We start from the raw sequence: 25075 nt of genomic DNA on the forward strand, positions 1-25075 counted from the left end.
TTTACTGTGCACCGCACTCAGGAAGCTGCTGCTCCAGGCTACTCACCTCCTCCTCCCGCAGCTCCAGGCCCCCTCGAAGCCCAGGACTAGGGGCACCTCGGCGGTGGCCCCGTCCATGAGGATGCAGAGCAACGCCACAGGAGGAGTGCGACCCATCTTTGGCATCAGCACTGTTTGAGCGGCTAGAACAGACCAGGAAGCCAGGCTCAAGTGAAGGCCCAAGGCTGGGAAGGAGCCAGCCCTGTGCCCTGGCAGCAGGCAGGGGGGAGCCTCGCAGGGGACGCCCTTCACGGTCCCGCAGGAGCCAGCAGCGCAGCAGGCCTCCAAGCGCGCCTCCTCTTGCTGGTTCTCAGGACCCCCGTGGTTTGGCAGTGGTTGGCCTGTCCTGGTGGTAAATCTCTACTGTTCCAGATAAACCCGTCTTTTGCTGATAAAATAAATGGCATGTTTTGTTAAGGTTAACAGGCCTGATTCATTTTAAGGAAGAGCAAACAGAAAACAGCCTCTGAAAACTGCGCAGCAGCTGTGCTTGGCTGGCACAGGTGCACGTAAAAGGAAAGTGTCCGTTTGCACTAGGAGGAGCCGCGCGGGCCGGGTGGCCTGGGGCCACTGCTCCGCCCACGCCGCCGGTGCCCTGGGTGCCCCCGAATCTGTGGGAGGAGGTCCGCCGTGTTAGACTTGCTTGCTCCCCGCTTCACCCTTCGTCACACGGACGCATTAACAGTCCCAACGGGCCTCCGACCTAACGGGCTTTCTCCGGGCTGACCGCGCGCCCTGCGCTCGAGGACCGCCCACCGCGCGCTCTGGGCAAACCGCAGCCGCAACCGCTCCCGGCGGCCCCGTCGGGGTCACGACCCGGGCACCAGCCCCGGGAGCGCGGAGCTCGGCCGCAGCGGGTCCCCAAGAGCCGACACGGTCACGGAGCCCCGCTGGCCAATCAGCGGCCTGGACCACAACGAGGCTGCACGCATGCGCACCAGCGCCCGTCCGCAGCCGTTGGGACCCGGCCCGCCGCGCTCCGAAGCTCAGTGCGCAGGCGTGCCGCGGGAAGCCCCGCCCCCGGCGCGGGTTTCAGCCAATCCCCGCCGAGGCGCCACACGCCGGGCGCTGGGGAGCCGAGGCCGTGGCGGGGCGGCCGGGGCCCTCGGGCGTTGAGCGGGCGGGAGCCATGGAGCCGGCCGAGAAGGCCGGAGGTAATGCGGGGGCCCGGCCACTGGGAGGGGCGGGCCGGCGGGGGCGCTGCTGAAGGAAGGTCGGGCCGTCCACAGCCGTTCGCCCGGCGGCCGCGCCTCAGGAGACCGCAGTCGCTCCGCTCTCCTCGCGGGCGTCGGGCAGCCGGGGACGCGGGGGCAGCGCGGGGCTCTGCTCCCGGTGCCGGCCGCCGCACCAGCCCCGCGGGCGCCCTCGCGGCTCGCAGCTTGCGGGGGGAGGGGGGAGGGGGGAGGGGGGGAGGGGCAACGGAGGGGGAGGGGCAACGGAAGCGGCGGCCCCGCCCCCACCCCACCCCGGGGCGCCCCCACCCGGCCAGGACCGGCCCACACAGGGGGCGCAGCCTGGCGGCCCTAGTGGAACCTTCGGGGCGTGGGGCGGGGCTGCCCTCGGGCGCGGGCGGGGGGCGCCTCCGGGGGGCGCCTCCGGGGGCCGCGGGGAGCGTCCCTGAGGTGGGGCAGGTGTGCGGCGTCTTCGCGCCTCTGCCCGCCTTGGCTGCGGCTCCCCTGTGGCCTCGACGTCAGTGCGGGGGATGGGAGCCACATGTCCGCCTTCCGCCGCTTCTTAGTCGGTTTGACATTATTTTGAGATAAAAGTAAAACCTGGGGGTCACACTGCACAGGCTACCCTGTGCCCTGGGTGCTTTGTTCACAAGATATCAAGCGTCGCACAACAAGGTATGACGACCCCGTGTGGGCACAGCAGTCTGCCTTCCCCTGTGACGGCGCTGGCCATGCAGTAGAGGAAAAACCACTGCAGCCCACTGCCTGGTCCACTGATAGTCCCTGCGAAAATGGTTGCCCAGACTAACTGTAAAAACCATTTTGGAGTCCCCCAAATTTATTAACTTCAGAAAAATACAACCTTGTGTCTGATGAAAGGAAACACCCTCTTGTCCTCCAGTCCCAGCCTCCAGAGGCAACGACTGTTGAAGTTTCTTCTGTTATTCTGGCCAGAGGTTATCTAAACACGGTGTGCACGAATCTGTAGACTGACTGACGGTATGTTTCACTCTGGCCCTATGGGGTTCGCTCCACACCATTTTTTCCACTAGGGTCTCTTTCTCTGTTAGTACACACAAATCTACCTGTTCAGTGGCTGTGCGGCATCTTGTGGGGATAAGGCATAAGTTCTTGACTGCCGGGCATTCAAGTTGTTTCTCACTTTTGATGTAACAGGTATTGCTTCAGTGTCTTTACAGGCCTTGTGCATCCTTAACTGACTATATCTCATACATAAATCCCTAGATAACAGAATTATGGCCCCATCAGTTTCCACAGTCTTACCAGTATGTATGAGCTTTCCCACATCATCTCACTGGCCATTGTCAGATTTATTAATCTTTACCGATCAGATAGGTATAATATGTTATTTTCAACTCATTAATTATGATAGTTATCTCTTTTAAAATATTTAGTGACCATTTATATAATTTTTGCTTGACTGTCCTCTCCTTTTCTCCATTCTTATAGAGAAATGATTGTTTACCTTCTTTATATTGACTAGTTGCTCTTTAAAAAACGTATCATGGAAAAATTTAAGCATATTCAAAAGGTAAGAATAAAGTATAATTACCCCATGACCCCATCTTTCCACTTCAGTAGTTATCAGCTTTTAGCAAATCTTGTTTCTCCTTTATCCTCACCCATTCACTCCACTATTTCATTGGAGGATGACAGGCATGATAGCATGTCATCTATAAATATTTCCATACATATCTCTAACAGATATCCAAAATATAACCACAATAGTATTTTCATGTCTGAATAACAACTACAGTAATTCCTTAGTTTCAAATATCAAATATCCAGTCAGTTTTCTAATTTCCCTGATTGTGTCATCAATATTTTTTAAAGTACACAGGTTTGAATCAAGATCTAAATTAATGTCCATTTTTCAGATTAATTTATGTTCCTTTAATCCCTTTTAGTCTGCAAGACTTCCTTTCTTCATTATCCCTCAAAATCTGTTAAAAGAACTGAGTTGGTTTTCCTGTAAAGTTGCCAATCTGGATGTTGCTGATTGCATCCCCATGTGTCCTATTGCCTGTATTTCCTCTGAATTAGTATTTAGACTAGTGGATTAAAAGATATTAGTCTGACTTTTTTTTTGGCAAAAATAGTATATTATATTTTTACATCAAGTGGCTCATTGTATCCAGTTATCTTTATTGTGATGTTAATGCCATTAATAGTAATTGCCTAGATCTACCAGTTCATTTAGATATTAAGAATAAGAGGCAGCCCCGGTGGCTCAGCGGTTTGGCGTCGCCTTCAGCCCCGGGTGTGATACTGGAGACCCAGGATCGAATCCCACATCGGGCTCCCTACGTGGGGCCTGCTTCTCCTTCTGCCTGTGTCTCTGCCTCTGTGTGTGTGTGTCTCTCATGAATAAATAAATCAAATATAAAAAAGAATAAGTGCCTGTATTGGTTATAAACAGGTTAATATGAAATATTTTATTAAGAGGCTTCATAATAAGTGATTGTATATAGAATAGCTTTTTGTATTTTTTATGTTTAAATGAGATGTCTTAAATTTTCTTCTATTCTTTGAGATGCCTTGTATTTTCTGTTCTCAAGACTCTTTAGAACTCTCTAGTTAATTAGCCATCTGCAGTTAGAGTGATTTTTGATCCCTGTTTCTATATATATACGCCTTTTTATATATACCCCTCCTTTTTTTTTCTTTCATTATTACATCATGAGCTTTGAGCCAATCTTGAATATTACAGGCAGTGAAACTTCACCCCTCCCCTTGGCCTGAGTTTTATTAAGGGGAAATCTGTGGTATGATTTCACAATTGTAGAAGGTTGACAGTGAAACAGTCTGACTCATCTCATATTCAGTGTCCACCTCAGGACAAGAAGCAGGGGCTGCCATTGTGGCTGGGGACCTGAGCTCCCTCAGTCCCATACCAAAGTTGTTGGACCCTTACTCGGGATTTTAAAGCGTTTGGTTTTGCCTCCACAGGGCAGGCCAAGTCCTCCCAGAAAATTGAAGACTTGCTGGAAATGGTGAAGAAGTTGCAGAAAGGTCACATGTCTCCTGTAACTGAAGCACAGCCTGAGCTTTGGGATAAGGCAGAAATGGATTCAGTTCCAGACCCCACAATTTACAACCTTGGGAAATTAACTCATTTGTTCTCTCTTACTTTTAAAAATTAATTCTTTGAAGTAAAGATACAGCCCCATGATTCAAAATTACAGTCTGAGGGGATAGAAGGCAAAAAATTTTCCCAAAACCCTCTTGCTAGACACCCATTTGGCCCCCACTGCATTTAGTTAAATCCAGGGTTTCAGTGTAAACCTCCACCTTAGCTCTACTGCTCTCTGCAGCCCAGAGCTTACCAGACTCGTTCCAGCCATGTTCCCACCTCATGGCGGTGTCCCACCCCCACCTGGAAACTTCGCTTCCCATGATTGGGGACCTTCAAGAGGTCTTCCCATGGCTAAAGAGCATGCCCTACTCGTTCACTCTTTAATTCCTTGCCCGTCTATTTTTCTTGGCTACAATTTCTACAACCTGACTCAGTATCTCTATTTTTTCATTGCCTCCCCTGCCCAGAATAAGTTCCTGTAGGGCTCCCAACTTCCCCTTCCTGTCATCACTCAGCTTCCTTTCCTTCCTGCAGCGGGAAGCCTAGAGCCCAGGGTCGAAGTCCTGATCAATCGGATTAACGAGGTTCAGCAAGGTGAGCTCAGGGATTAGCTACATGATTTGCAGGTTCCTTGTTGAAAAGTGACTTAAGTATTTCATAGCAGATCATTAAACCAAGGATGGGTCCATTTAAATGCAACTGCTATAGTCATATTGTCCATTAACCTGGCGCTGCTGTCACCTGAGCCCCCCAAAAAAGGCATGGGCTCTGGAAGCCTCATTTCTTGCCTTAAAATCTGCCCCCCACCCAGATTTCCTTGAAGAGAAATGTGAAATGTCACTGTTTGCAGGGAATCGTGCAGTTGGAGGCTGCACTTATACATAGTTCTGCTTTTTGGCACAGCAAAAAAGAAAGCCAGTGAGGAGCTGGGAGAGGCCCGAACTGTTTGGGAGGCCCTGCAGAAGGAAATGGACTCACGTAAGCATACCAGGGGTTACCCAGAGGTCTCTGGTGTCAAGCCTTCCTGAACTCAACACTCTGGACATGTAGCATCCTTGCTGTGGCCAAGGGCTCCTGCCCCCTCTGCAGCATCAGGTCCTACCAGTCTCCTACTAGTAGGGTGGATAGGAGTATTCCCAGAGTCCCCTCCAAGCATCCTTCCACCTCAGGGCCTGTGAGGCGGTTCAGCCCCAGATAGTACAGGTCCTTCTTGCCACCCGTCATCCTAAGCCCTTACCTTGAATGTTCCTATCTCCAGTAGAACTCCCCCAGCCATCCCATTTAAGGATAGCACCCTGTCCCCACCGGATCACATTCCCCTTAGAACTTAATGTGTTTCTCCATAGCACATATTCCCAGTTCATCTCTCCTCTCCGTGTGAACACACTGGCCTCCACAGTTTCCTCAGTCAGCCATCACCAACCCTAGGGCCCTTGACTGCTTACAGGGAGTGTGGGCTCAACTCCCAAGGGTCCACATTTGGGGTTGGAGTAGAGCTGTCCCAAAGTGCCTGTGCAACCAGGGGCAGGTGCACTCCCTGAGGGTGCAGTGGGAGGTCTCCGATGCCTGAATGTGTTACTGTGTTTTCCAGTGAGTGGAGAGAAAGTACGCCTGAAAGAGATCTTGAACAAAAAGCAAGGTAATTGCAGCGACTCCATCCCCCTGCAGAAGCCAGTCTCTCCATAGTAGCTGAAGCCCTTTGAAACCTGAATTAGCTTGTATTCCTCCTGTGGCTTCTACCAGCCAGATGCAGGACTTGATCCTGGAACCCTGGGATCATGCCCTGAGCCAAAGACAGATGTTCAACCACTGAGCCACCGAGGCATCCCTCCACTAGACTTGCAGTAAATGACAAAGTCCCATCAGGTGTCCACAAGCCCACACATGATCTGACCCTATTTTCTACATCCAATCCTGATGTCTTGAAGGATTTTCACGTGGCCCTTGGCTCCTCTCCCTGCAGAGACCCTAAGAATCCTCAGGCTGCACTGCCAGGAGAAGGAGAGTGAGGCACAGAGGTAAGAGCTTCCACCTGGGCCTTGTTCTGCCCACCCCCTTGATCTGGGTGGAAAAGACACCAGGAAAATCAGCTCTGGACCCACGGTTGCATTATCTTCCTCTGTAAAAAAGAGAAGCTAGATGCAGGTCTTCCCACCTCAGTCCCAACAGCACACAGTAAGGGTACTCTGACTCACTCAGATAATCATTCATTTGCTAGAACTACCAAATTATTTCTGTGGTTTTATTCTATGCCTGGTACTCTTTCTAAAATAGGCTCCTTGGTTCTCTGTGCACTCATGTGTTCCCTCATTTAGGCATCTAGCCACCCAGTGTCTCCATCCACTTCAATATTCGTTAATCCATATCTCCACATAACCTTGATTTAGCTCATTTCATGACCCAGAGTCCCCAAGCCCTCGTATACCAACATTGGAATGGTGTGGGAAATTTGGAGGAGATTAGTTATCTGTGTGCTTGTGCACCTGTGTCCATGTTGATCTCCCTGATTTCACAACAGTATTTCCAGGGGACACGTGCCCATGCCCCCCCCATAAAGTGATCAAAGAAGGACCTCAACCTGGAAAGCCAGAACAGACCCCAAGAGGAAGCAGAAGCCCCACCCCAGCCCTCTCCTGGGGAGGTATTCAGAGACTGTGAGAGCTGCCTTGCCTCTTCCCAGGAAGCATACCATGCTGCAGGAGTGCAAGGAGCGAATTTCTGCCCTGAACTCCCAGATTGAGGAAGAGAAGAATAAACAGAGGCAACTGAGGTAAAGTCCCCGAGGCCAGGCAGAGTGGTGGTGGGTAATATTAGGGATGGGGCTTAGAAGAGCTGGCTGAGGTGAGGCCTGGAGCCTCAAGGTGGTGAAGGTGCTTCCCACAGAGCAGAGGACGTGGGCAACTTTCATATGGTCTATGCATGAAGACCCCTGGCTTGGGCCAAGGTGGGGAGGAATGTCTCAGCACATGGCTCCTCATCTTGTGTGGTTGGTCTGCAGGTTGGATTTTGAGGAACAGCTAGAGGATCTGATGGGCCAGCACAAGGACCTCTGGAAGTTCCATGTGAGTCACCCAAAGCCATTCCTCCCACCTTTCACATCTTCCCTGGCAGTCCCAGGCCCAAAACTCATGATCATGCTGCAGGCCTCCTTCCTCTCATCTGCCACCCCCAGCTCCTGAGCTAGCATGGGTGGTCATATGTCCAAATGGCCCTTAGCTCAATCCCTCGTCATCATCCTCACTGCCACCCGGTGTCCTTCTCTTCACTGGGCCTGCCCATTCATCCCTTCAGGGGCCAGGAGGAACCCTGATGAACCAAGGAGAGGTAATCCATAGAGCGGATAGGAGGGTGTGTCTGCAGCCATGACTGACACAGGGCACACAAGTGGGGATCCAGGCAGACCATCCTGACCACCTAGGAGTCCAGAGAGAATAAGTGTTAAGATGGAGGGGCTCAGTGAGGAGGCCACACAAAGGCAGGTGGAGCTGCAGTGCCAGGCTGGTAACTGATTCTCCAGGGAACAGTTGTGATTTGTAATGTTTTCGGGATGTCCTGTAAGAAATAGTTGCCTCAGACCTGATCTCAAAACTGGCAAAGTTCCTGAACATTAACCACCTCATGAGCCTCAAATGCAGCATCACAGGTATCAGGCGAGACAGTTCCAGGTGCAGACAGTAGCCAGTACAAAGGCCCTGAAGCTGGAACATGCCTTGTGTGCCCAGAGGCCCAGAATAGTAGGAAGTGAGGCAGGCTGAGTAGAGACCAGATCCAGATAGACTTCTCTGAAGGGCATGGGAAGAGGCTGGAACACATGGACAGGCCTCCTCTCTACCTACTCAGGGGCCAGAGCAGATGGCCCGGGAGATTGACACCCTGGACAGCAGCAAGGAGCACCTGCTCAAAGAAGGTGAGAGCGAGAAGGGGGAAGCCCTGATTTGCCCTGCACTGCCCTGCCGTACCCTGCCCATTGTCCCTTCTTGCTGCAGAGAAGCTTGTGGAGGCAAAGCTGGAAGATGTGAAGCATCGTCTGTGTTCCCAGTTTGGGGCTGACGGCTGCTCAACCATTGCTGAGGGGCTCTTTCTCCGCAGCCAGGAGGCTGCAGCTGCAGTGTAAGACCAAAGAGGACAGGGACAGGGAATGGGGTGGAGGGACGGAGTTTCCAGTGCTGATGGCCCCACCCTCAGGCATCTGTTTGAAGAGGAGAACAGGAAGGCCCAGGGGCTCCTGGATGCTGCTACACATCACCATGAGCAGCTGCAGCAGAAGTGCCAACAATTGCAGCAGAAGAGGCAGAGGTGGGCATGGAGGCCCTGCCCCCAGTCCCCAAGAGGAAGGTGGCTGTGAGGGCACCTCTGCTCCCCTTTCAGCTCATCTCCCCATTTCTTTACACCCTCTTGTCCCTTCTCCTCCCCCCTCCCCATACTGACCCCACCCCTTTCTGTCCAGGCTTAAAGAGGAGCTGGAAAAGCTTGGGATGCAGATCCCTGTTCAAGCCCAAAGCAAACAAGAGGAAGGGGCTGGCCCAGGAGAACCTGTGAGACCTGGAATTGGGTGGCAAGGAGCAGAGATAGCTCATAAAAGGAGCTGGGTAGAGGAAGGCAAGGAAGGGGAATCACAGAGTCCTCAAAGATGCTCTTTGGGGAAGGGTGTTCTCATAGGGCATAACCAAGACAGGAGTACAGAGGCTGGCAGTGGTGGGGTGGGAAGGGGCACATCCCAGTAAGGCTGTGGGCACAGGGGTGCACAGAGACTTCGCTTCTCAGACCCTGACCTCCCACAGGCCAATCCTAAGCTCCTAGGAGTCATTCAGGAGAAAGACCCAGAGATGCCCACCAAGGAAGGCCCTATGCCCTCTTAGGCAAGAAGGACTCTCCCTACCCTGGAGCCTATTCAGTGCCATGAACTTCAAGAAATAAAATTACTATTTCAGTACCACTGTCTCAGCTGAGTTTGTGCAGGGGTGGTAGGGCTTGTCCAGCCCAAGACCCTTGACCCCTGAGGCTGGGTAAAACCTTGGCCACATCTCCATTTGGCCTCAGCCAGAGTTCGACGGGAGGTGCCCAGTATGTGCTTCCCTAACCTCATAGTCTCTGCTCATTTCTAGGACTACACACCCTGTTTTGGATCTCCAGGCAGAAAGGTGCACGTTCTGCAAACTCACCCTGTGATTATTTGAATTTGTTACTGAGGCCTGAACTATACAGAACCTACAGAACCTGGAAATCCCAAACATGAGGAACAAGGTGCTTGGGATCTCAGCCAGTCCCTTACCCACAGTCCCCACCGACTAGCTGAGAAAAAAATAATTGGAAGCCAAGTGTAGTTTCTGCTCTTGTGGGCACAAAATACATAACTGACATACCTGTCTATACAACACAGTATGTTAGAATTTTCCATGTCCTGGGAGTCAGTCACCTGAGACTATTGTGTGCTTTTGAGGCAGGTCTCAAATCAAAAAATGTACTCCCCAAAAAAAAAAAAAATGTACTCCCCAAATCAAGGGCAGCAAAGGTAGTCCAAGTCTGGGATCCTAGGCCAAAATGCAGTGACTAAAGTAGAGATCCTTCCCTTGGAAGGCTCCCACATGCCAGTAGGGAGGTAACATGACAGGAGAGGTCCAAGCAGGCCACCAGTGTGGAGAGCACTGTTTCCACGAAACAATGGGAAAACCTAACCTGGTGAGAAATTATTCATTCAGCCAGACAGTAAGCATCAGCCTCCCAGTTTTCTACCTGAGGTGGGGTTAATCAGACCTGTGTCATAAATGAATAGGTAATCTCAAAGTAACTCCTGCATCTCCTGGAAATTAATATTTTTCACTGCATGCCGGTGGAAACATCACCTTTAAGAACTGCATCTCAGCCAAGCCCATGATGCCCATGATTGTAGCATCAGGTTTAGATCTTTAAAACAGGACACACAATTGCTTCAACAGATGAATGAAAGGCTTTGGCAAAATCCAACACCTATTTACATAAAGAAAAATTATAAACACAGGAATAGAAGGTAACTTCATTTATACTTGGTGGTGAAGTGTTAGAAGCATTTCAGGCATATTTAAATACTATTCATGACATTGAAGTTCTAGACAGTGAAATAGGACCAGAGAAAAAGGACTGGAACCTTCCCCTACCCCTGCTCACAACCACATGACTATCTGCCAAAGAAGAAAGAAAATCCTTCCTGCTAAGCCTTGCAATCTCCCTCCAGGCCCTTTACTTGGAAACCCAAAGATCGTGTCAGCTGGAAAAGGAGAACTGTAGCCCCATCACCACAGTGGGGCAATCAAGAGTGGGTTCCTAGCTGAGAAACACACTAAAATCCATAGCTGGTGGAGTCACTTACAAGGTTAAGGTAAAGGCAGATGACCTAGAAGAGATTGTTCAAAGATTAACCTAGACAAAATACCAAGGAGCCAGGACTCGCTAGGTTTGAAAATAAAACTGTTCCTCCTTCCCAGCTTCTCCAGTTATATCAGGCTAAAGATCACTTTCAAGACACTACCAGCAAAATGGAGCCACAGAGTAAATCTCAGACCAAGGGTGCTGCTTTAAGACCCTTCCTTGAGACTCTTGGGACACCTGGGTGGCTCAACAGTTGAGCGTCTGCCTTTGGCTCAGGACGTGTTGTTCCCAGTTTGGGGGTCGAGTCCCATATCAGGCTCCCTGTGAGGAGCCTGCTTTTCCCTCTGCCTATGTCTCTGCCTCTCTATGTGTCGCATGAATAAATAAAATCTTTAAAAAATGACCCTTCCTTGAGACTCCTAAGAGTGCACCTTGTATATTCTCACAGATGATAAGGCTTTTACAAATCTCAGAGGCTCTGTCCCCACATCACTCTCAGGTTGAGGTAGAGTGGATCCTGTTCCAGAAGTATGGGGCTGGCTTTCGTCTAATAGAGTGGACAGTAGTTTCCTGTATCAGAAATCCAAAAACTTTTTTAAAGGAATCAAACCAATTTCAAATGAAAGGTTTAGAAACAGCTCAAATGAAGAAACTAGTTTTAAAAAGGGGGGGAGGTATGTCTTGTAGAAGAGAGAAAATGACTGAGTGCAGAATCCAGAACCTTGGAAGTCATCCCCAGAACCACTGCACCCTAATCCAGGAAATGATGGTGTGTCCTGCTAGAACCCAAAGTTTCTATGGACCACAGATGGCTAAGTGCCTCCCGATTCCCCTCCCCTTTGAGTGGACCAGCTGAAACTCCCATCTCCGTGCCACCACCGTGTGTCGTGTTGTGCAGGGCCCTAACTGGTCATGTCAGGTCACATGGCTTCAGCTTAAGAGCAACCACACAGAAGGGACTGCGCCCAAGACCGAGTACAGATGATGTCCTAGATTTTGAGCCAAGCAGCTTTATAAACGGACATCCTTGAGTTTTAAGTTTTTATTTATTCATAGAGACACACAGAGAGAGAGAGGCAGAGACACAGGCAGAGGGAGAAGCAGGCCCCATGCAGGGAGCCCGACATGGGACTCGATCCCGGGTTTCCAGGATCACACCCCAGGCTGCAAGCGGTGCTAAACTGCTAAGCCACCAGGGCTGCCCAATCCTTGAGTTTTAATATAGTTTTTATATGTAAGTGATGTGAACTCTATCACCAGAAAGCAGATTGTATCCACTCAATTTTCCAAATATGGCCACATTACTATGTCCCATCCCACATACTCTTTTGTAAGATGCCCTTCTGTCAATAGTTGGAATCTATTTCTCCACTACTTAAGAGTCTTCATGGGCCCTGTAAATACAGACTAAAGAAATGCAGAACAGACACTGGCTACTTAGCAGTAGTACTGGTAAATGTCCCCTTGGAGGCTAAAATCACTCCCAATAACCAATGGTCTATACTGTTTAGAAAACTTTTTTTCAATACATTATCATTTCTAGCTGAGTTTTTATAAACCTTGCTGAAACTGATCATTTTCCCTTCATGAGAAATTCACTAACAAACACAAAATTCGTTCTCTTGAAAACTTGGACAAATTAAAGATATTTATAAGGTTTCACTTTATTCTAAGTGCTCATCTTAGTGAGTCATCTCTGATAAAGGCATTCCTGCCTTTATTGGATTCTTCCTTCCTATATTTCTTTAATTTTTCCATATATTGACTTGGGTTTAAAAGATGACCCACAGGTTCTTTCCTGTGTGAATTTCCTACACACGGATTGGTAACTCCTCTCCTATCTCAAAATCATAAAGTGAACTCGCTACAGTGGACTGGTAGTGTTGTAGATGTGTCAATAGGGCAATAAAAGGGTCCAACAGTGAACACTTCTCACTCAAGTAAATATAAGCAAAGATTTCTGAAGTAGAGTTGAGAAGACCTCTGCCTTTCTGCCCTAAGTCATGGCTGTGATCTCCACCCTGTGGCCCCCAAAACAAACTTGTGTGTAACCTGTGCTTCAGGAGCACAGGGAATGAAAAAATCAGCAAATGCAAGTAAGTTTTTTTGGTGGCAAGTCATAGATGTAATGTTTGTAATTTATATTCATATCCTCTTGGCCAGAAATCAATTACATGGTTCCATCCACAGTTAAGGGAGGCTGAGGAATGAAGGCTGTGTGCCCAACACAAAGAGAAAGTGAGTTTTGACATACACATAGCCAGTCTCTGTAATACATGACTTTCCCCCAGTGTGAGTTCTCTGATGTTTGCTGAGGTGTGATTTCTGAGAGAAAGTTTTTCCACATTCATGACATTCATAGGGTTTCTCTCCTGTATGAGTTCTCTGGTGCACAGTCAGGGCTGACTTCTGGTAGAAAGTTTTCCTACATTCTTTACACCCATAGGATTTCTCTCCTGTGTGAGTTCTCTGATGTCTATTCAGAGCTGATTTCTCACAAAAGGTTTTCCAACAGTCCTTACATTCATACGGTTTCTCACCAGTGTGAAGTCTCAGATGCACAGTGAGTTTGGCTTCACACAGAAGGATTTCCCACATTCATTACATTTATATGGTTTGTCTCTTGAGTGAGTTCTCTGATGGACAGTAAGAGCTGGGCGATGGCCAAAGGACTTCACACATTCTTTACATTCATATGGTCTCTCTCCTGTGTGAGTTCTCTGATGTGCAGTGAGAATTGACTTATGGAAGGTTTTACCACAAGCAAGGCACTCATGATGTGTCTCCCTATTGTGAACCCTTTGATGTACAGTGAGGGCTGACTTCTGGTAAAAGAACTTCCTATACACATTACATTCATAGCGTTTCTGCCCTGTGTGTGTTCTCAGATGTACAATGAGTTTTGTCTTCACAGAGAAGGATTTCCCACATTCATATAACACTCATATGATTTTTCTCCTGTGTGGATTCTCTGATGAACAGTTAAGTGTGACTTATGGCAGAAAGATTTCTCACATTTGATACATGCATAGGGTTTCTCCCTGGTATGAGTTCTCTGATGGATTGTAAGAACTGTCTTACTGATGAAGGTTTTTTCACACTCGTTACATTTATAGGGTTTCTCTCCTGCGTATATTTTCTGATGTTTACTGAGATTAGACTTTTTGTAGAAAGTTTTACCACATACATCACATTCAAAGTTTTCTCTCCTGAGTCCTTGAAAACTGAGGGAGGTGTAATTTCTTGCAGAATTATCCCCACTTTGATTACATTTATGGTGATGTTCCTCAGAAACAGCTCTAGGAAGATTCAGTTGTGTTGGTTTCACACAAATGGTGTTCCCCCATTCGTTATATCTACAGGGATTCTCCCTCATGGAAGTTCTCTCTTGGGCAAGGAGAGCAGATTTGTCATAGGCTCTCCAATATTTATAGGCAGTCTCTCCAGTGTAAGCCCTGCTACAGGTAAAGAATGTTGTCTCCTTGTTGAAGCCTTTCCCTTGCCCAACAAATTCAACAAGTGGCTGCAAAGTCTGATCCTTCTGATGACAACTAAGAGGCCCAGAACACCTGAGGGGCTTCCCAGTCATATAACTGTCCTCAGGCTTCTTTCTATCATGCATCTCATCAGGCTCACTGGGGAGAAACATGTCCTGACACACGTTAAACTCCTCTGGCTTCGTTCCTGAATAGTTTCCGTCATTTATAATCAGGTTTGAGATGTGGATTGCACTCAAATTAACTGGTTTTCCCAAGTCGGTTCTCTCCTCAGTTGATGTTTCCTGGTTGGAGAATCCAAATTGGCACAAACGTCTGCTCTGATGCTCCTGTTGGGTCTCCATCAGGTCATTTGCAGTCTGGACATCTAAAATAAGACAAAGTAACCATATCTGTGAATCGCATCTAAGCACTTCTTATGGAATGTTTGTGTAAGAATAAAGAAGTTTCTTTGCATTGCAGTAGAATACGACTTTTAAAGACTCAATAATGGGTATGATTATGATAAACATGATTTTTCTTTCTAATGAATTAACGTAACACATTACACTAACAGATTCTCTAACATCAAAGCATGGTTTTATTTGTTCATTTTGCCTATTTAAGGTTTTTTTTTTCCCCTTTCTGGGTCCACTAGGAAATATCTGGTCACAATATTCACCTATTCCCTAGCCAGGATTCTCAGCTGAGTTCCTTCAACTGCATTTCTGTCCCTGTTCTGTTTCCTGCTTTCTCTCATAATACCTGTGAGTTCCTTGTGCTGGGCTTTTTCTCATCATTCAGCCTTGCAGATGGCAAGATCTTCCTGAATCGGTTACTCTAGGATGCAGGAGAGGGCCATCTGTCGTTACCTAAACAGGTATATTGCTTAGGGACAAGGTTTATTTTTTTACTCCTCTATGGATGGCTATGGGCACCTGTGGGGTTTTTCAAAGGCATCATCTCTACTTCTTCATGCTAGCCAAAGACAGCTTTCTTTTTTTTTTTTAAGGATTTTACTTATTCATGACAGAGAGAGAGAAAGAGGCAGAGACACAGGCAGAGGAAGAAGCAGGCACCACCCAGAGAGACCGATGTGGGACTGGATCCCGGACTCCATAACAGGTACAGAAAACTCTGGTCATCACTGTGCAATTCCTCCCTTCTGGTCTAAAAGATTTAGGTTCTGCTGTGCCCACCAACTGAAAAATCTTCTTCTGGATCCTACTTAGGTAGGAAAAAAAAAAACAAAAAAAACAAAAAAACAAACAAACTCCTGGCATTCTCACCCACAGTTTACAAATGTCCATACTGGATAATTTAGTTTCTAAAGACTTCTATCTTGCATTTCAGAGTTTCAGCTGTCCTATAGTTCTACTGAAACTGGAGTCACACACCTTTCTCTTTTTTAACAATGATTTCCACAAAAGAAGGTAAAAATGCTAACTTCAGATTCCAGTCCCCAAGTTTGAGTACCCTAACCTAAACACCTCATTCTACTAGACTTCAACCAATAATCTCTAGTTTCTCCTCTCATGTCATGGACCACCTCCTTCCATGCTCAACAATTTACTGGGTCCTCCTTTGTTTCATGATCTCTGATGCAGTCATTCACAAGGTTCCAGCTGGACCTCTTCTCTCAATTCTTAATAACTCCCTAGGCAACTTCCTCTAATCCTACCCAGTTTAGGGTTAATAATTCCCTAATTTACATCTCCAATATGGTGATGGATATCCATACCCTACTCCAGATTTTAGGTGCACCATGTATGACATATGGAAATGGAAAATAGTCATCTCAGTTGAAGCTCTACCAATGTAAACACTTAATATCCATGAAAATGCCTTCTGAGAATCCTTCAAACAATAATACACATTTTTCTTTCTCTTGTCCTCATTAAATATCCTTTCCAGTTCTTACCTCACTACTTAACCATGCATATTTGTTTCATCTTCCCTCTCAAGAAACTTCACATTCCATGAAAAGGACATTTCTTTGATTACTGTTCTTTACACAACAAAAATGACCAGTGCTTAAAATTTTCCACTTAACATGCCAAAAGATTAAACCAATGTATGAATAAATGCCTGAAAGAAAACAGTCCTTGAAAATAGACAAAAGGAAGACATTAAGAATCTAGGGATTGTAACTAACCAAGAAAATATTCCAAGAGATGCAGCTAGGTACCACATTTTGGTAAGTCTAAGAAAATATACTTGGTAATTTAAAAAAAATGGGGATGTCTGTGTATGAGAGTAAAGAATTCATGAGTCTGATACATGCAGACTCACTATCCTAAGGTCTGGACCTGGGAAAAGCACTGGGGAAAACAGCCCAGCATGGCCATGGCCAGCATCTACTGGGCTCTCCTCTTCCCAGACGCCTGCCCAGTATGCACTCACTGACCTGGGAGGCTCTGGGCTGGGGGTTCCTCTACAATCCATGGCTCTGCTCCTAGCTCCAACCTGATGATCACCTCAGGCTTTGTCATACAGTTCCCTGTCGATCAGAAATAAAGAGGGACTCTTAACAAACTGCTTTGGTTCACGGCCTTTGAGGAATGAAAGGAGCACCGCTGCAAGAGCTGTACAATGAAGGGCCAATGTGAACCTCTGACTAGAGGGGTGAACACACATTCTTCTGGGCCTTGAATCTTAAACCTAAGAAACATTTAATTTCACAAACAGTTGCACATATACCAATGAAGAAAAAAGTGGACACTTTCACTCACCCAAAGATGCCAGGCTACTGTAGGTCTCCAGCATCACGAACCTGTACAGGGTCCACTGAGCATGATCCAGGTCCTGCCACTCCTCCCAAGTGAAGTTCACAGCCACATTCTCAAACGACACCAACTCCTGTAATGACACATGCCTCAATTCAAGGCATTAGCCTGGATCAGAACAGGAGTCTGGGAGTTCACTCTTCTTTGTGTGTTTTATCTTGTACAAAATACAGCATGATCTGTACTCTGCACTGTGGGGTAAAGAGAAACCACAGTAGAAATTTCCTACCTCAGGCTGTAAACAGCAGCAAAAGAAAGCCACTGAACTTGAAGATGGATGAACAGATTTTTCTAATCTTAGACACAGAGAAAGAAAATGAAGAAAAATGGAACGAGGTTTAAAAACAAGTTTAACAACAGTCTAACAACATGTAATTGGAGTTCCATAAGTAAAGAAGAAAGAATTGAGTATTTATGTATTATCAGAAACAATTACTACAACCTTCACAAATTTTGTGAATGATAGTAATTTACAAACCTAAAAATTACAATGACCCATAATTAACTTAATAAAAAACTACTCTAGGCACAGTACAATCAAACTGCCAATATCCAAGGATAAAAAAAAAAAGACCTTGAAAGCAGCCATAGAAGGAAGAGCACATTCAGATAAAAATACATATGAATGATGAGTAACTTATCAGAAGCAATGGAAAAAAATATCTTTCAAGTGGTGAAAGGAAATATCCTTCAATCCATGATTCTACATCCACTGAAAACTTATGCTACAAAATTGAGGTGAAATGAAAACATTTTCAGATAAACAGAAACTAGATAATTCACCATCAAAAGATGGCACTATAGTGATAAAGGACATTCTCCATGGTTGAAAGAAAATGACAGCAAATAACAATATGGATCCATAAGACAGAATCAAGATTACTAGAAATGGCAAATGTATAAGTAAACATAAATAATTAAACATTTTTCTTCTTTTGGTGTCTATAAAATACATGGTCCTTTAAAGAAAACATACAGACTCAAGATGTACCTATGTATGTACACTATTGATAGTACAAATGATAGGGTTGGAAACAGATTTATACTATTCTAAAGTTCCTTTATGGTGTATGAAATAGGGCACTACTGCTCTAGTATGTTGTGATAAAGATTCATATTATAAAACTATATACAGTAATGAATAAAAAAGTTAAGGAGTGAAGCACAGTGTTTAAATTTGCTATGGCTGCCACATCAAAAATATAAAAATGGTTTAGCCATTTGGAAGACAGTTTGGTACTGGATTCAAAAGTAAACACAACCTTTCAACACACAATCCAGTAACTGCACTTCTGGTATTTACCTAAAGGAGCTGAAAACATGTCCACATAAAAACCAGCACATGGATGTATTGCAGCTTTATTCACAATTGCCTAAACTTGGGACGCGACCAAAATGTCCTTCAATGGATGCATGAAAATGTGGTACATTCAGACAATGGAATATTACACAGCACTAAAGATAAATGAGCTATCAAGCCATGAAAAAAAAAGGAAGAAACATAAATGCACCTTAGTTAAGTGAAATGAGCACATTTGAAAGGCTATGTACAGTGTGAGTCCAACTACATAAGACTCTGTAAAAGGCAAAACTATGAAGACAATAAAAACAACACCAGTTGCCAAGGGCTATGAGTAGGAAGAAGGAGTGGAAGGAGCACGGAAGATTTTTAGGACAATGATGCTACTCTAAATGACTACAATGGTGTGTGACTAAAAAACAGATACATCATATTATACATCTGTCCAGATCCTGATGCCAGATGAGATTAGTGGGAGAGAAAAAGGAGTACAGAAACCCCACTTTGGCCTTTTGAGTCCCTGGCTGAATGGAAGAACTATCATCCATGAAAGAAGAAAGGAAGATATGGTTTTCAGGTGGGACTCGCTCAGTTTGAGGTGCCTTCTGGATGGCATCAAAAAAGTCACTCACCAGGGAGCTGAACCCATAGTCTAAGGGCGAGGGAAGAGGCCCAGGCTGGAGAAAGAAACTGCCCAGCACAGAGGGCCATGCAAGTCCAGGAAAACCATAGTGTGTGAATGCAGCGCAGATGTGAACACTTGGATGAGCCATGTTCAGGATCGGACACAAACAGAAGAAATCATCAGGGAGGCTGCCACAGAAGCTAACAGACAAGAATGTCTGGAGAGGGATGCCTGGAGGGGCTCAGTGGTTGAGCATCTGTCTTTGGCTCAGGGCGTGGTCCTGGAGTCCTGGGATGGAGTCCCACATTGGGCTCCCCTCGAGGAGCCCACTTTTCCCTCTGCCTGTGTCTCTGCCCCCCCCCCTCTGTCTCTCATGAATAAATAAATAAAATCTTTAAAAAATATATCTAGGAGAAGATCCCAGACAGTAGTTTCACTGCCACAGATGATGCAAGGAAGGCAAAGCCTACAGCACAGTCACTGAAATGAACTATAATCTGGGTTGATATGCAGGCTGTAGGTTACCTCTTCATTTAGAAGACATGAATTAAGATGGCACCGCAGAGGTTAAGGTACAAACGGGGCGTGGAACTCTTTGTCAGAAAACACAACTCTGAACAGTCTGATGCATAACCTACACAGACGGACTGGCTGAGAGATACATGTGGAGAGTGATTTAAAGGACCTGCAGTTGACTCAGTCCTGCAGACATCCCAAGGGCCAGCCGTGGATCGAGAAGGGCCTTCCAAAAGTTGTCTGGGATGCTATTTTAGCAAACCTTATTAGGCAAGTTGTGTTTTTGCACCAGTAGCCATCACCACTGCAGAGTCCTGGAGTGTTTATTTCCAGATTGGTAGTGCAACACTGTCCACTACCTCATCCGTGTGACCAACAAAGACACCACTTCAGACTTCTGTGCCCGCAAGTTTTCATGTCCCATGACAACATGGCACGCTCTCTCCTAAAAGACATAACCAATGTGTGTCTGATGCCACAGCATCAGAAAGACCAGAGACCAATGTGTATTCACCTTGGATGACTCTAAGGTCACATAACCTGCCCATATCCATGTGGCACCTTTATCGTGTTTTTGTGTATCTTCCTGAAGATGCATTTTCACTTATTTTTACTTTTCTATTTAAAGGATGACCCCTTCCTCATCAAGCACCACGTAAAACAAACTGAGGGACCACCAAACAAATAAACACACAAACCACTCACCAGAGATGTATTCATCTTCTGTTGCTCTTGGAAAAGCAGAGGACTCTGGAAAAATAGCTGGGAGAGAAGGCGAATGGACTAGAGTCATGACAAGACTGCTGTGGCTTGCTCCCAGATCCTGGATTCACTGGTTGGAAGCTCTCTACACAGCAGCTAGAAAAGACAACTGACAGAGAGAGAGAGAGTGAGAGAGCTTGAGAGGGGACTGAGAGAGCCCGCCAGCCTTCTCTGGGACAAGAGTATTTTACACCTGGAAAAAGGGCAGGAAAGACCCTATTGGAGGAATACCCACAAACCCATGAATTTACACATACGGTATAGCCTTAGTTAATTAAAACACATATTTCCCACTGACTTATTGACAGTAACAGTAAGAATCAATTTAAGATTTTGAAGATATGGGACTCCTGGGTGGCTCAGTGGTTGAGCATCTGCCTTCGGCTCAGGGCGAGATCTTAGGTCTTGGGATCAAGTCCCACATCGGGCTCGCTGCAGGGAGCCTGCTTCTCCCTCTGCCTGTGTCTTTGCCTCTCTCTGTGTGTCTCATGAATAACTAAATAAATTCTTTAAAAAAAAGATTTTGAATATGTTTATTAAAATAATGGTTGTTTAGCCATGCTCCTATTAATAGAGACATTACACGCAGGGCTTCACAGTGGTGTCTCTGTGAGGACACCTGTGTTTTAAATACCTCATCTTCACAGAAATTACCATCCTGTCACACAACACTTTTGGCTTATGACTTTATAGGAAAAGATATATGTAATGTACACGGTGCGGTCTGTTGTGGTTCTCAACAACTTGTTCCCATGTATTCATCACCTCCAACACTGACCTGGGCTTTACCTTCTGACTTGCTTTCATCTAGGGCACCTCAGCACACGTGACCCCAACACAGGATGAAGGGCACTTTTCCACGAGAGCTTACCTACCTCCTTGGACCACTATCATCTTGGAAGACACCTGGGGCTCACCTAGTAGGGACACATGGCTTGGCCAACAGCCAGTACGAACCACCAAAAACAGTAAACAAAGTCCTCTTCCACCAACCACCAACCACCAAGCTTAGTCATGGCACCAGAGGACTACGGCCTCCATCGTGAACCAGGCAAACACTAGCACAGGACCTGATCATGTGACCCTAGCCCCAGGTGCGGAGCCACGGGACTTCAACAAAATAAGAGGACTGCTGCTTACAGTCGCTAAATGTGGTTGGCCTGTCACCCAGCCCGTGCTAGAGGGATACATCTAAACCCCCAAACTCAGTATGTTCTTAGTAAAATTACACAGGGCCAAGTTGAATTAGATGTACCATCACCAGAAGCTGACAACCACACCCAGAACTTGTGAACAGCTAAGGAAGGTGCACTCGGTGGACTTCAGTGAGGCTGCTGGAGGTGAGAGGCCACGGAGTCACCCGGAGCCCGGCCGCATCTCAGACGACTGTGTCCTTTGCTCCGCCAGGGGCCTCTGCTGACCCCCATTAGGCACGAGCTGCGCTGTATCTGTGCCCTAAACAGCAGTCTAGCCGGGAAGGTAATGCAGTCGCATTCTCCCATTTTACACACTTGAAAACGCAAAACGGGGTCCTGACGTTGTGCCGAGGAATTTATGGCCTTCACAGATCCCTGGCGCTCAGGGTGAAGCCCCCGGATTACGGACGCCTGGGGCACACGAGGCCTGGAGCACACGGAGCCCGGGGCACACGAGGCCCAATGCACACAAGGCCTAGAGCACATGGGGCCCGGATTACAGACGCCTGAAGCACACGGGGCCCCAACGCACAGGGGACCCGGCGCACACGAGGCCCGGAGCACACGGGGCCCGGAGCACACGGGGCCCGGAGCACACGGGGCCGGGGGCACACGGGGCCCGGCGCACACGGGGCCCGGCGCACACGGGGCCGGAGCACACGGGGCCCGGAGCACACGAGGCGGGCAAAGCCACGCGGCAACGGGATGCGCACGTTTCCGGCGAGTCCTTCTCGGGAGCGGCTGCTCTACGTTGGCTGCATTATCGGAAACGACGTCAGAAGCAAGCACGTGCCCTGGCCTCGGGGCGGCAGGAGCGACGAGCCCGGCCGCCCCGTGGGGCCGACGTTCCGGGCACCGGCTCGGAGGCTTCGGGGAGGGAAACGCGAAGGGGGCGTCGCGAGCCGGGCACGCGGCTTCTGCCGCTCGGGCCGCCGGGCACCTCCCAGGCCTGGGCCCGCCCGGCTCCGCCCGGCCCGGGGCTCCGACGGCGGGTGCGACCTCCCAGCTCGTGCCCCGGGGCTCCTGCGCCTCTGCTCCGCGGCGGGCGGCGCCCAGGTCGGGCTCCCGTCCCGGGCCGAGCGGCGCTGGGAGCCCGCAGCTAGCCGCCCCCGACGCCCCCTGCGAGTCGGGCCGACCCGGCCAGCGGCCCCCGCGCTCCGCTCCACCGCCCACGCGCCCGGCCGCCGCACCACGCGGGCCCAGGTCCCGAGCCGCCAGGCCCAGGGCCCGCCGTCGCCATCCGCGCTCGCACCGACCTTCGGGGACGCGGAGCACAAGCCAGAGCCCTCGGCGGCAGCGGACCCACGGCGCCGGGACCCGGCGGGGAGCGGAACTTCCGGGCGGAAGAGGCGCGGGGCCGCAGTGCGCGGGAGGACCCCGGAAGACTCCCAGAGTCCCGCGCGGGAAACCCCTCGCGGACTACATTTCCCACAAGCCTCTGCGCTGCGTCCCTTAGCAGCTTGGGAAGTGACGCGTGGGGGTGTGACGGGGTCTCTACCCACGTGGCGGAAACGGGGTTCTGGTTAGTTGTGAAGTCCTGGTAAAATGGTAAAATTCTGATATAGCGGAAATATTCCATCACATGAAATGTCAGCTTTGTTAGTCGTACAATGATAATATAGTTCTAGAATTCACTGGGGTATTTTTTTCCACTTGCTTCCTAAAGCATGAATAGTGAAATAGCACCATGTCTGCATTTTATTAAAGAACTTTAAAAGCAGATACGGCAGCTCTTGTTACTTTGTTAGACTAATATTTTTAAAACACATCGTGAGGTTTGGTTTGGCGAACCAATGTTCATTAAAAGCCTACACTGGAAAGTGAAATAGAGAAGTTCATTACTCACAGGTTGGAGGAACTGTACCTCATGCTTCAAGGGGACCCAAGGCGAGGACAAGACGGGGTGCGGGCAGAAGAAGTTCAGTAGAACCTGGAGCACAGGCCTTCCTTATCATCCTCCCTTGACTTGTTTGGAGTTCCAAAGCCAAGTCCACATGGGTCGCTTCGAACCTAAAAGAGTGGAGTTTTGGTATGGTCCATGGGGTCCCTTACCTAAGGGAATTAGGAGGTGAAGGTTCTGGCAGGACCAGGAAGGCCTGCTGCAGAACAGCACATCGGCATTGAGCCTCTGCAGATTGTTATCTAGGGCAGGGCTAGTGTTAGTATGAGGTCCCAGCATGCCCCCTGACCACACAAAATGAATGCGGAGGCAGCAACTTCATGGAGCAGTTCGTCTAAACACTGGACACCAATACCCTATGAACCCATTAAGTAGATACTCGTTCAAGTGCCTTCTTAGCCGGCATGAAGCAGCCTCATAAATAGATGCTATTCTCACCCACTGAAATAACTTCTAAGCCATCGAAGGTTGCTATTCCACTGTTGGAAAACTTCCTCTAGTGTATATACAGGAATAAAATAATTGGGTCATAGACTTAGTGCCCTCCAAGCAGAGAAAATTTACATTTCCAGTGTCTAGTAATTACTTGCCAAGAAACTCCAATAATTTCTCCATTCATAAATTTTATCAGAGTCTTTATTTTCCTGGGAGTTGGATTTAAACATGGGCTTCCCGGAACTCCCTAGTTTCTGTGACACAGTAAACAAATTCAACACACTGCTTTTTGCTGTCACTGCTGCATTCTAGAAAGAGGGATACAATGGGTTTTTGTGATTGGGTTGATGTGGACTTCAGTGGTAGGGATGGTGGTTGATGGTCTGGCCCATGACCTATGTGACTTATCTCTGGTTTTCCCTTTTCCTAAACGATGACCTCCACTGTGCAATTCATGTATCTTTTATGATCCTGCAATTGCCCGTTGGCTATAGTATGCAGACCCAGGAACCTCAGCCTTTACTTTCCCATTCCTTTCTTTTCTCAGACTCTGGAATCCCTAGCCCTCCTTCCTCAGTCTCCTCGATCTCACAGTTCTCTTTTAAACACCTATTTGTGAGATATTTGAAGATCCTTTAGGTCCCTCCCAAACATTCAAATGTTTGCTAATTCATCAGTGAAGTTCTAGACCTGGGCATTTCTTGGTGTGAACTTTTAAGTTACTAATTCAATCTCTTTGGTTGTTACAGATTCATTCACGTGTTTTTTCTTAAGTCAGTTTTGGTATTTTAGGTATTTTATGAACTTATCCATGTCATCTAAATTATCTAATTTAGGGGTGTCAATTGTTCATATAATTCCTTTAAAACTGTTTAATTTCTGTAAGGCCTGTAGTAGTGTCTCATCTTTCATTTTACCAAGTTGAGTCTTCTCTCTATTTTTTGGTCAATTTACCTATTGTTTGTCAGTTTTGTTGATCTTTTCAAAGAACCTGCTTTTGGATTCTTTGATTTTTTTTTCTTTTGTTTTTCTATTCTCTGTTTTGTTTCCTTTTGTTCTAAACTTTATTTCCATCCTCTACTTGCTTTTGATCAGATATCTTTTCTTTTTTCAAGTGTCTTAAGGTGGAAGATTCCATTATTAATTCAAAATCTCTTTTCTTTGGTCATATAGACTTTCATTGGAATAAACTAGCACCCAAGTACTGTTGTAGTTGCCTCCCATGAATCTTAATAGGTTGGATCCTAATTTTCAGATATTTCAGTATGCCTTCTAATTTCCTTTTTGATTTCTTTGACAAATAGTAATTTTGAGGTTTGTTAATTTCCAAAATATTTGTGAGTTTCCCTTTCTACTTTGTTTTTAATTATGAATACCACTTAATTGTGATTGGAGAATATGCTTTGTATTATTTCTATGATTTTAT

General features: G+C 47.3%; 2 protein-coding genes across 5 annotated transcripts; one reads left to right on the forward strand and one right to left on the reverse strand.

The window, feature by feature from the left end:
- The first annotated feature begins 1036 nt into the window (after positions 1 to 1036).
- Positions 1037 to 9241, forward strand: SYCE1 (synaptonemal complex central element protein 1). Of its 4 annotated transcripts, XM_072804758.1 has the most exons (14): positions 1054 to 1193; positions 2113 to 2210; positions 4182 to 4244; positions 4843 to 4902; positions 5212 to 5286; positions 5900 to 5947; positions 6272 to 6326; positions 6989 to 7078; positions 7307 to 7370; positions 8149 to 8215; positions 8295 to 8418; positions 8494 to 8604; positions 8756 to 8843; positions 9090 to 9241. In XM_072804758.1, exons 3-14 carry the CDS (start codon positions 4223 to 4225, stop codon positions 9165 to 9167), a joined length of 882 nt encoding a protein of 293 aa, XP_072660859.1. In that variant the 5' UTR covers positions 1054 to 1193; positions 2113 to 2210; positions 4182 to 4222; the 3' UTR covers positions 9168 to 9241. The 4 variants fall into 4 exon arrangements, with proteins under 4 accessions (XP_072660858.1, XP_072660857.1, XP_072660859.1 ...); XM_072804757.1 differs by lacking the exon at positions 2113 to 2210 and having other exon boundaries at positions 1037 to 1193; positions 8756 to 8907; XM_072804756.1 differs by lacking the exon at positions 2113 to 2210 and having other exon boundaries at positions 1037 to 1193.
- A 4171-nt stretch (positions 9242 to 13412) lies between these two features.
- LOC140620643 (zinc finger protein 717-like) lies at positions 13413 to 22724 on the reverse strand. Its single transcript, XM_072804755.1, has 5 exons — positions 22571 to 22724; positions 20062 to 20227; positions 16862 to 16988; positions 16537 to 16629; positions 13413 to 14517 (listed from the first exon to the last, which is right to left on the reverse strand). The coding sequence occupies exons 2-5, from the start codon at positions 20074 to 20076 to the stop codon at positions 13562 to 13564; spliced, it is 1191 nt and encodes a 396-aa protein (XP_072660856.1). The 5' UTR covers positions 20077 to 20227; positions 22571 to 22724; the 3' UTR covers positions 13413 to 13561.
- Positions 22725 to 25075: the final 2351 nt, after the last annotated feature.

Source organism: Canis lupus, chromosome 29 (genome assembly GCF_048164855.1).
Source record: "Canis lupus baileyi chromosome 29, mCanLup2.hap1, whole genome shotgun sequence".
NCBI classification, from domain to species: domain Eukaryota; kingdom Metazoa; phylum Chordata; class Mammalia; order Carnivora; family Canidae; genus Canis; species Canis lupus.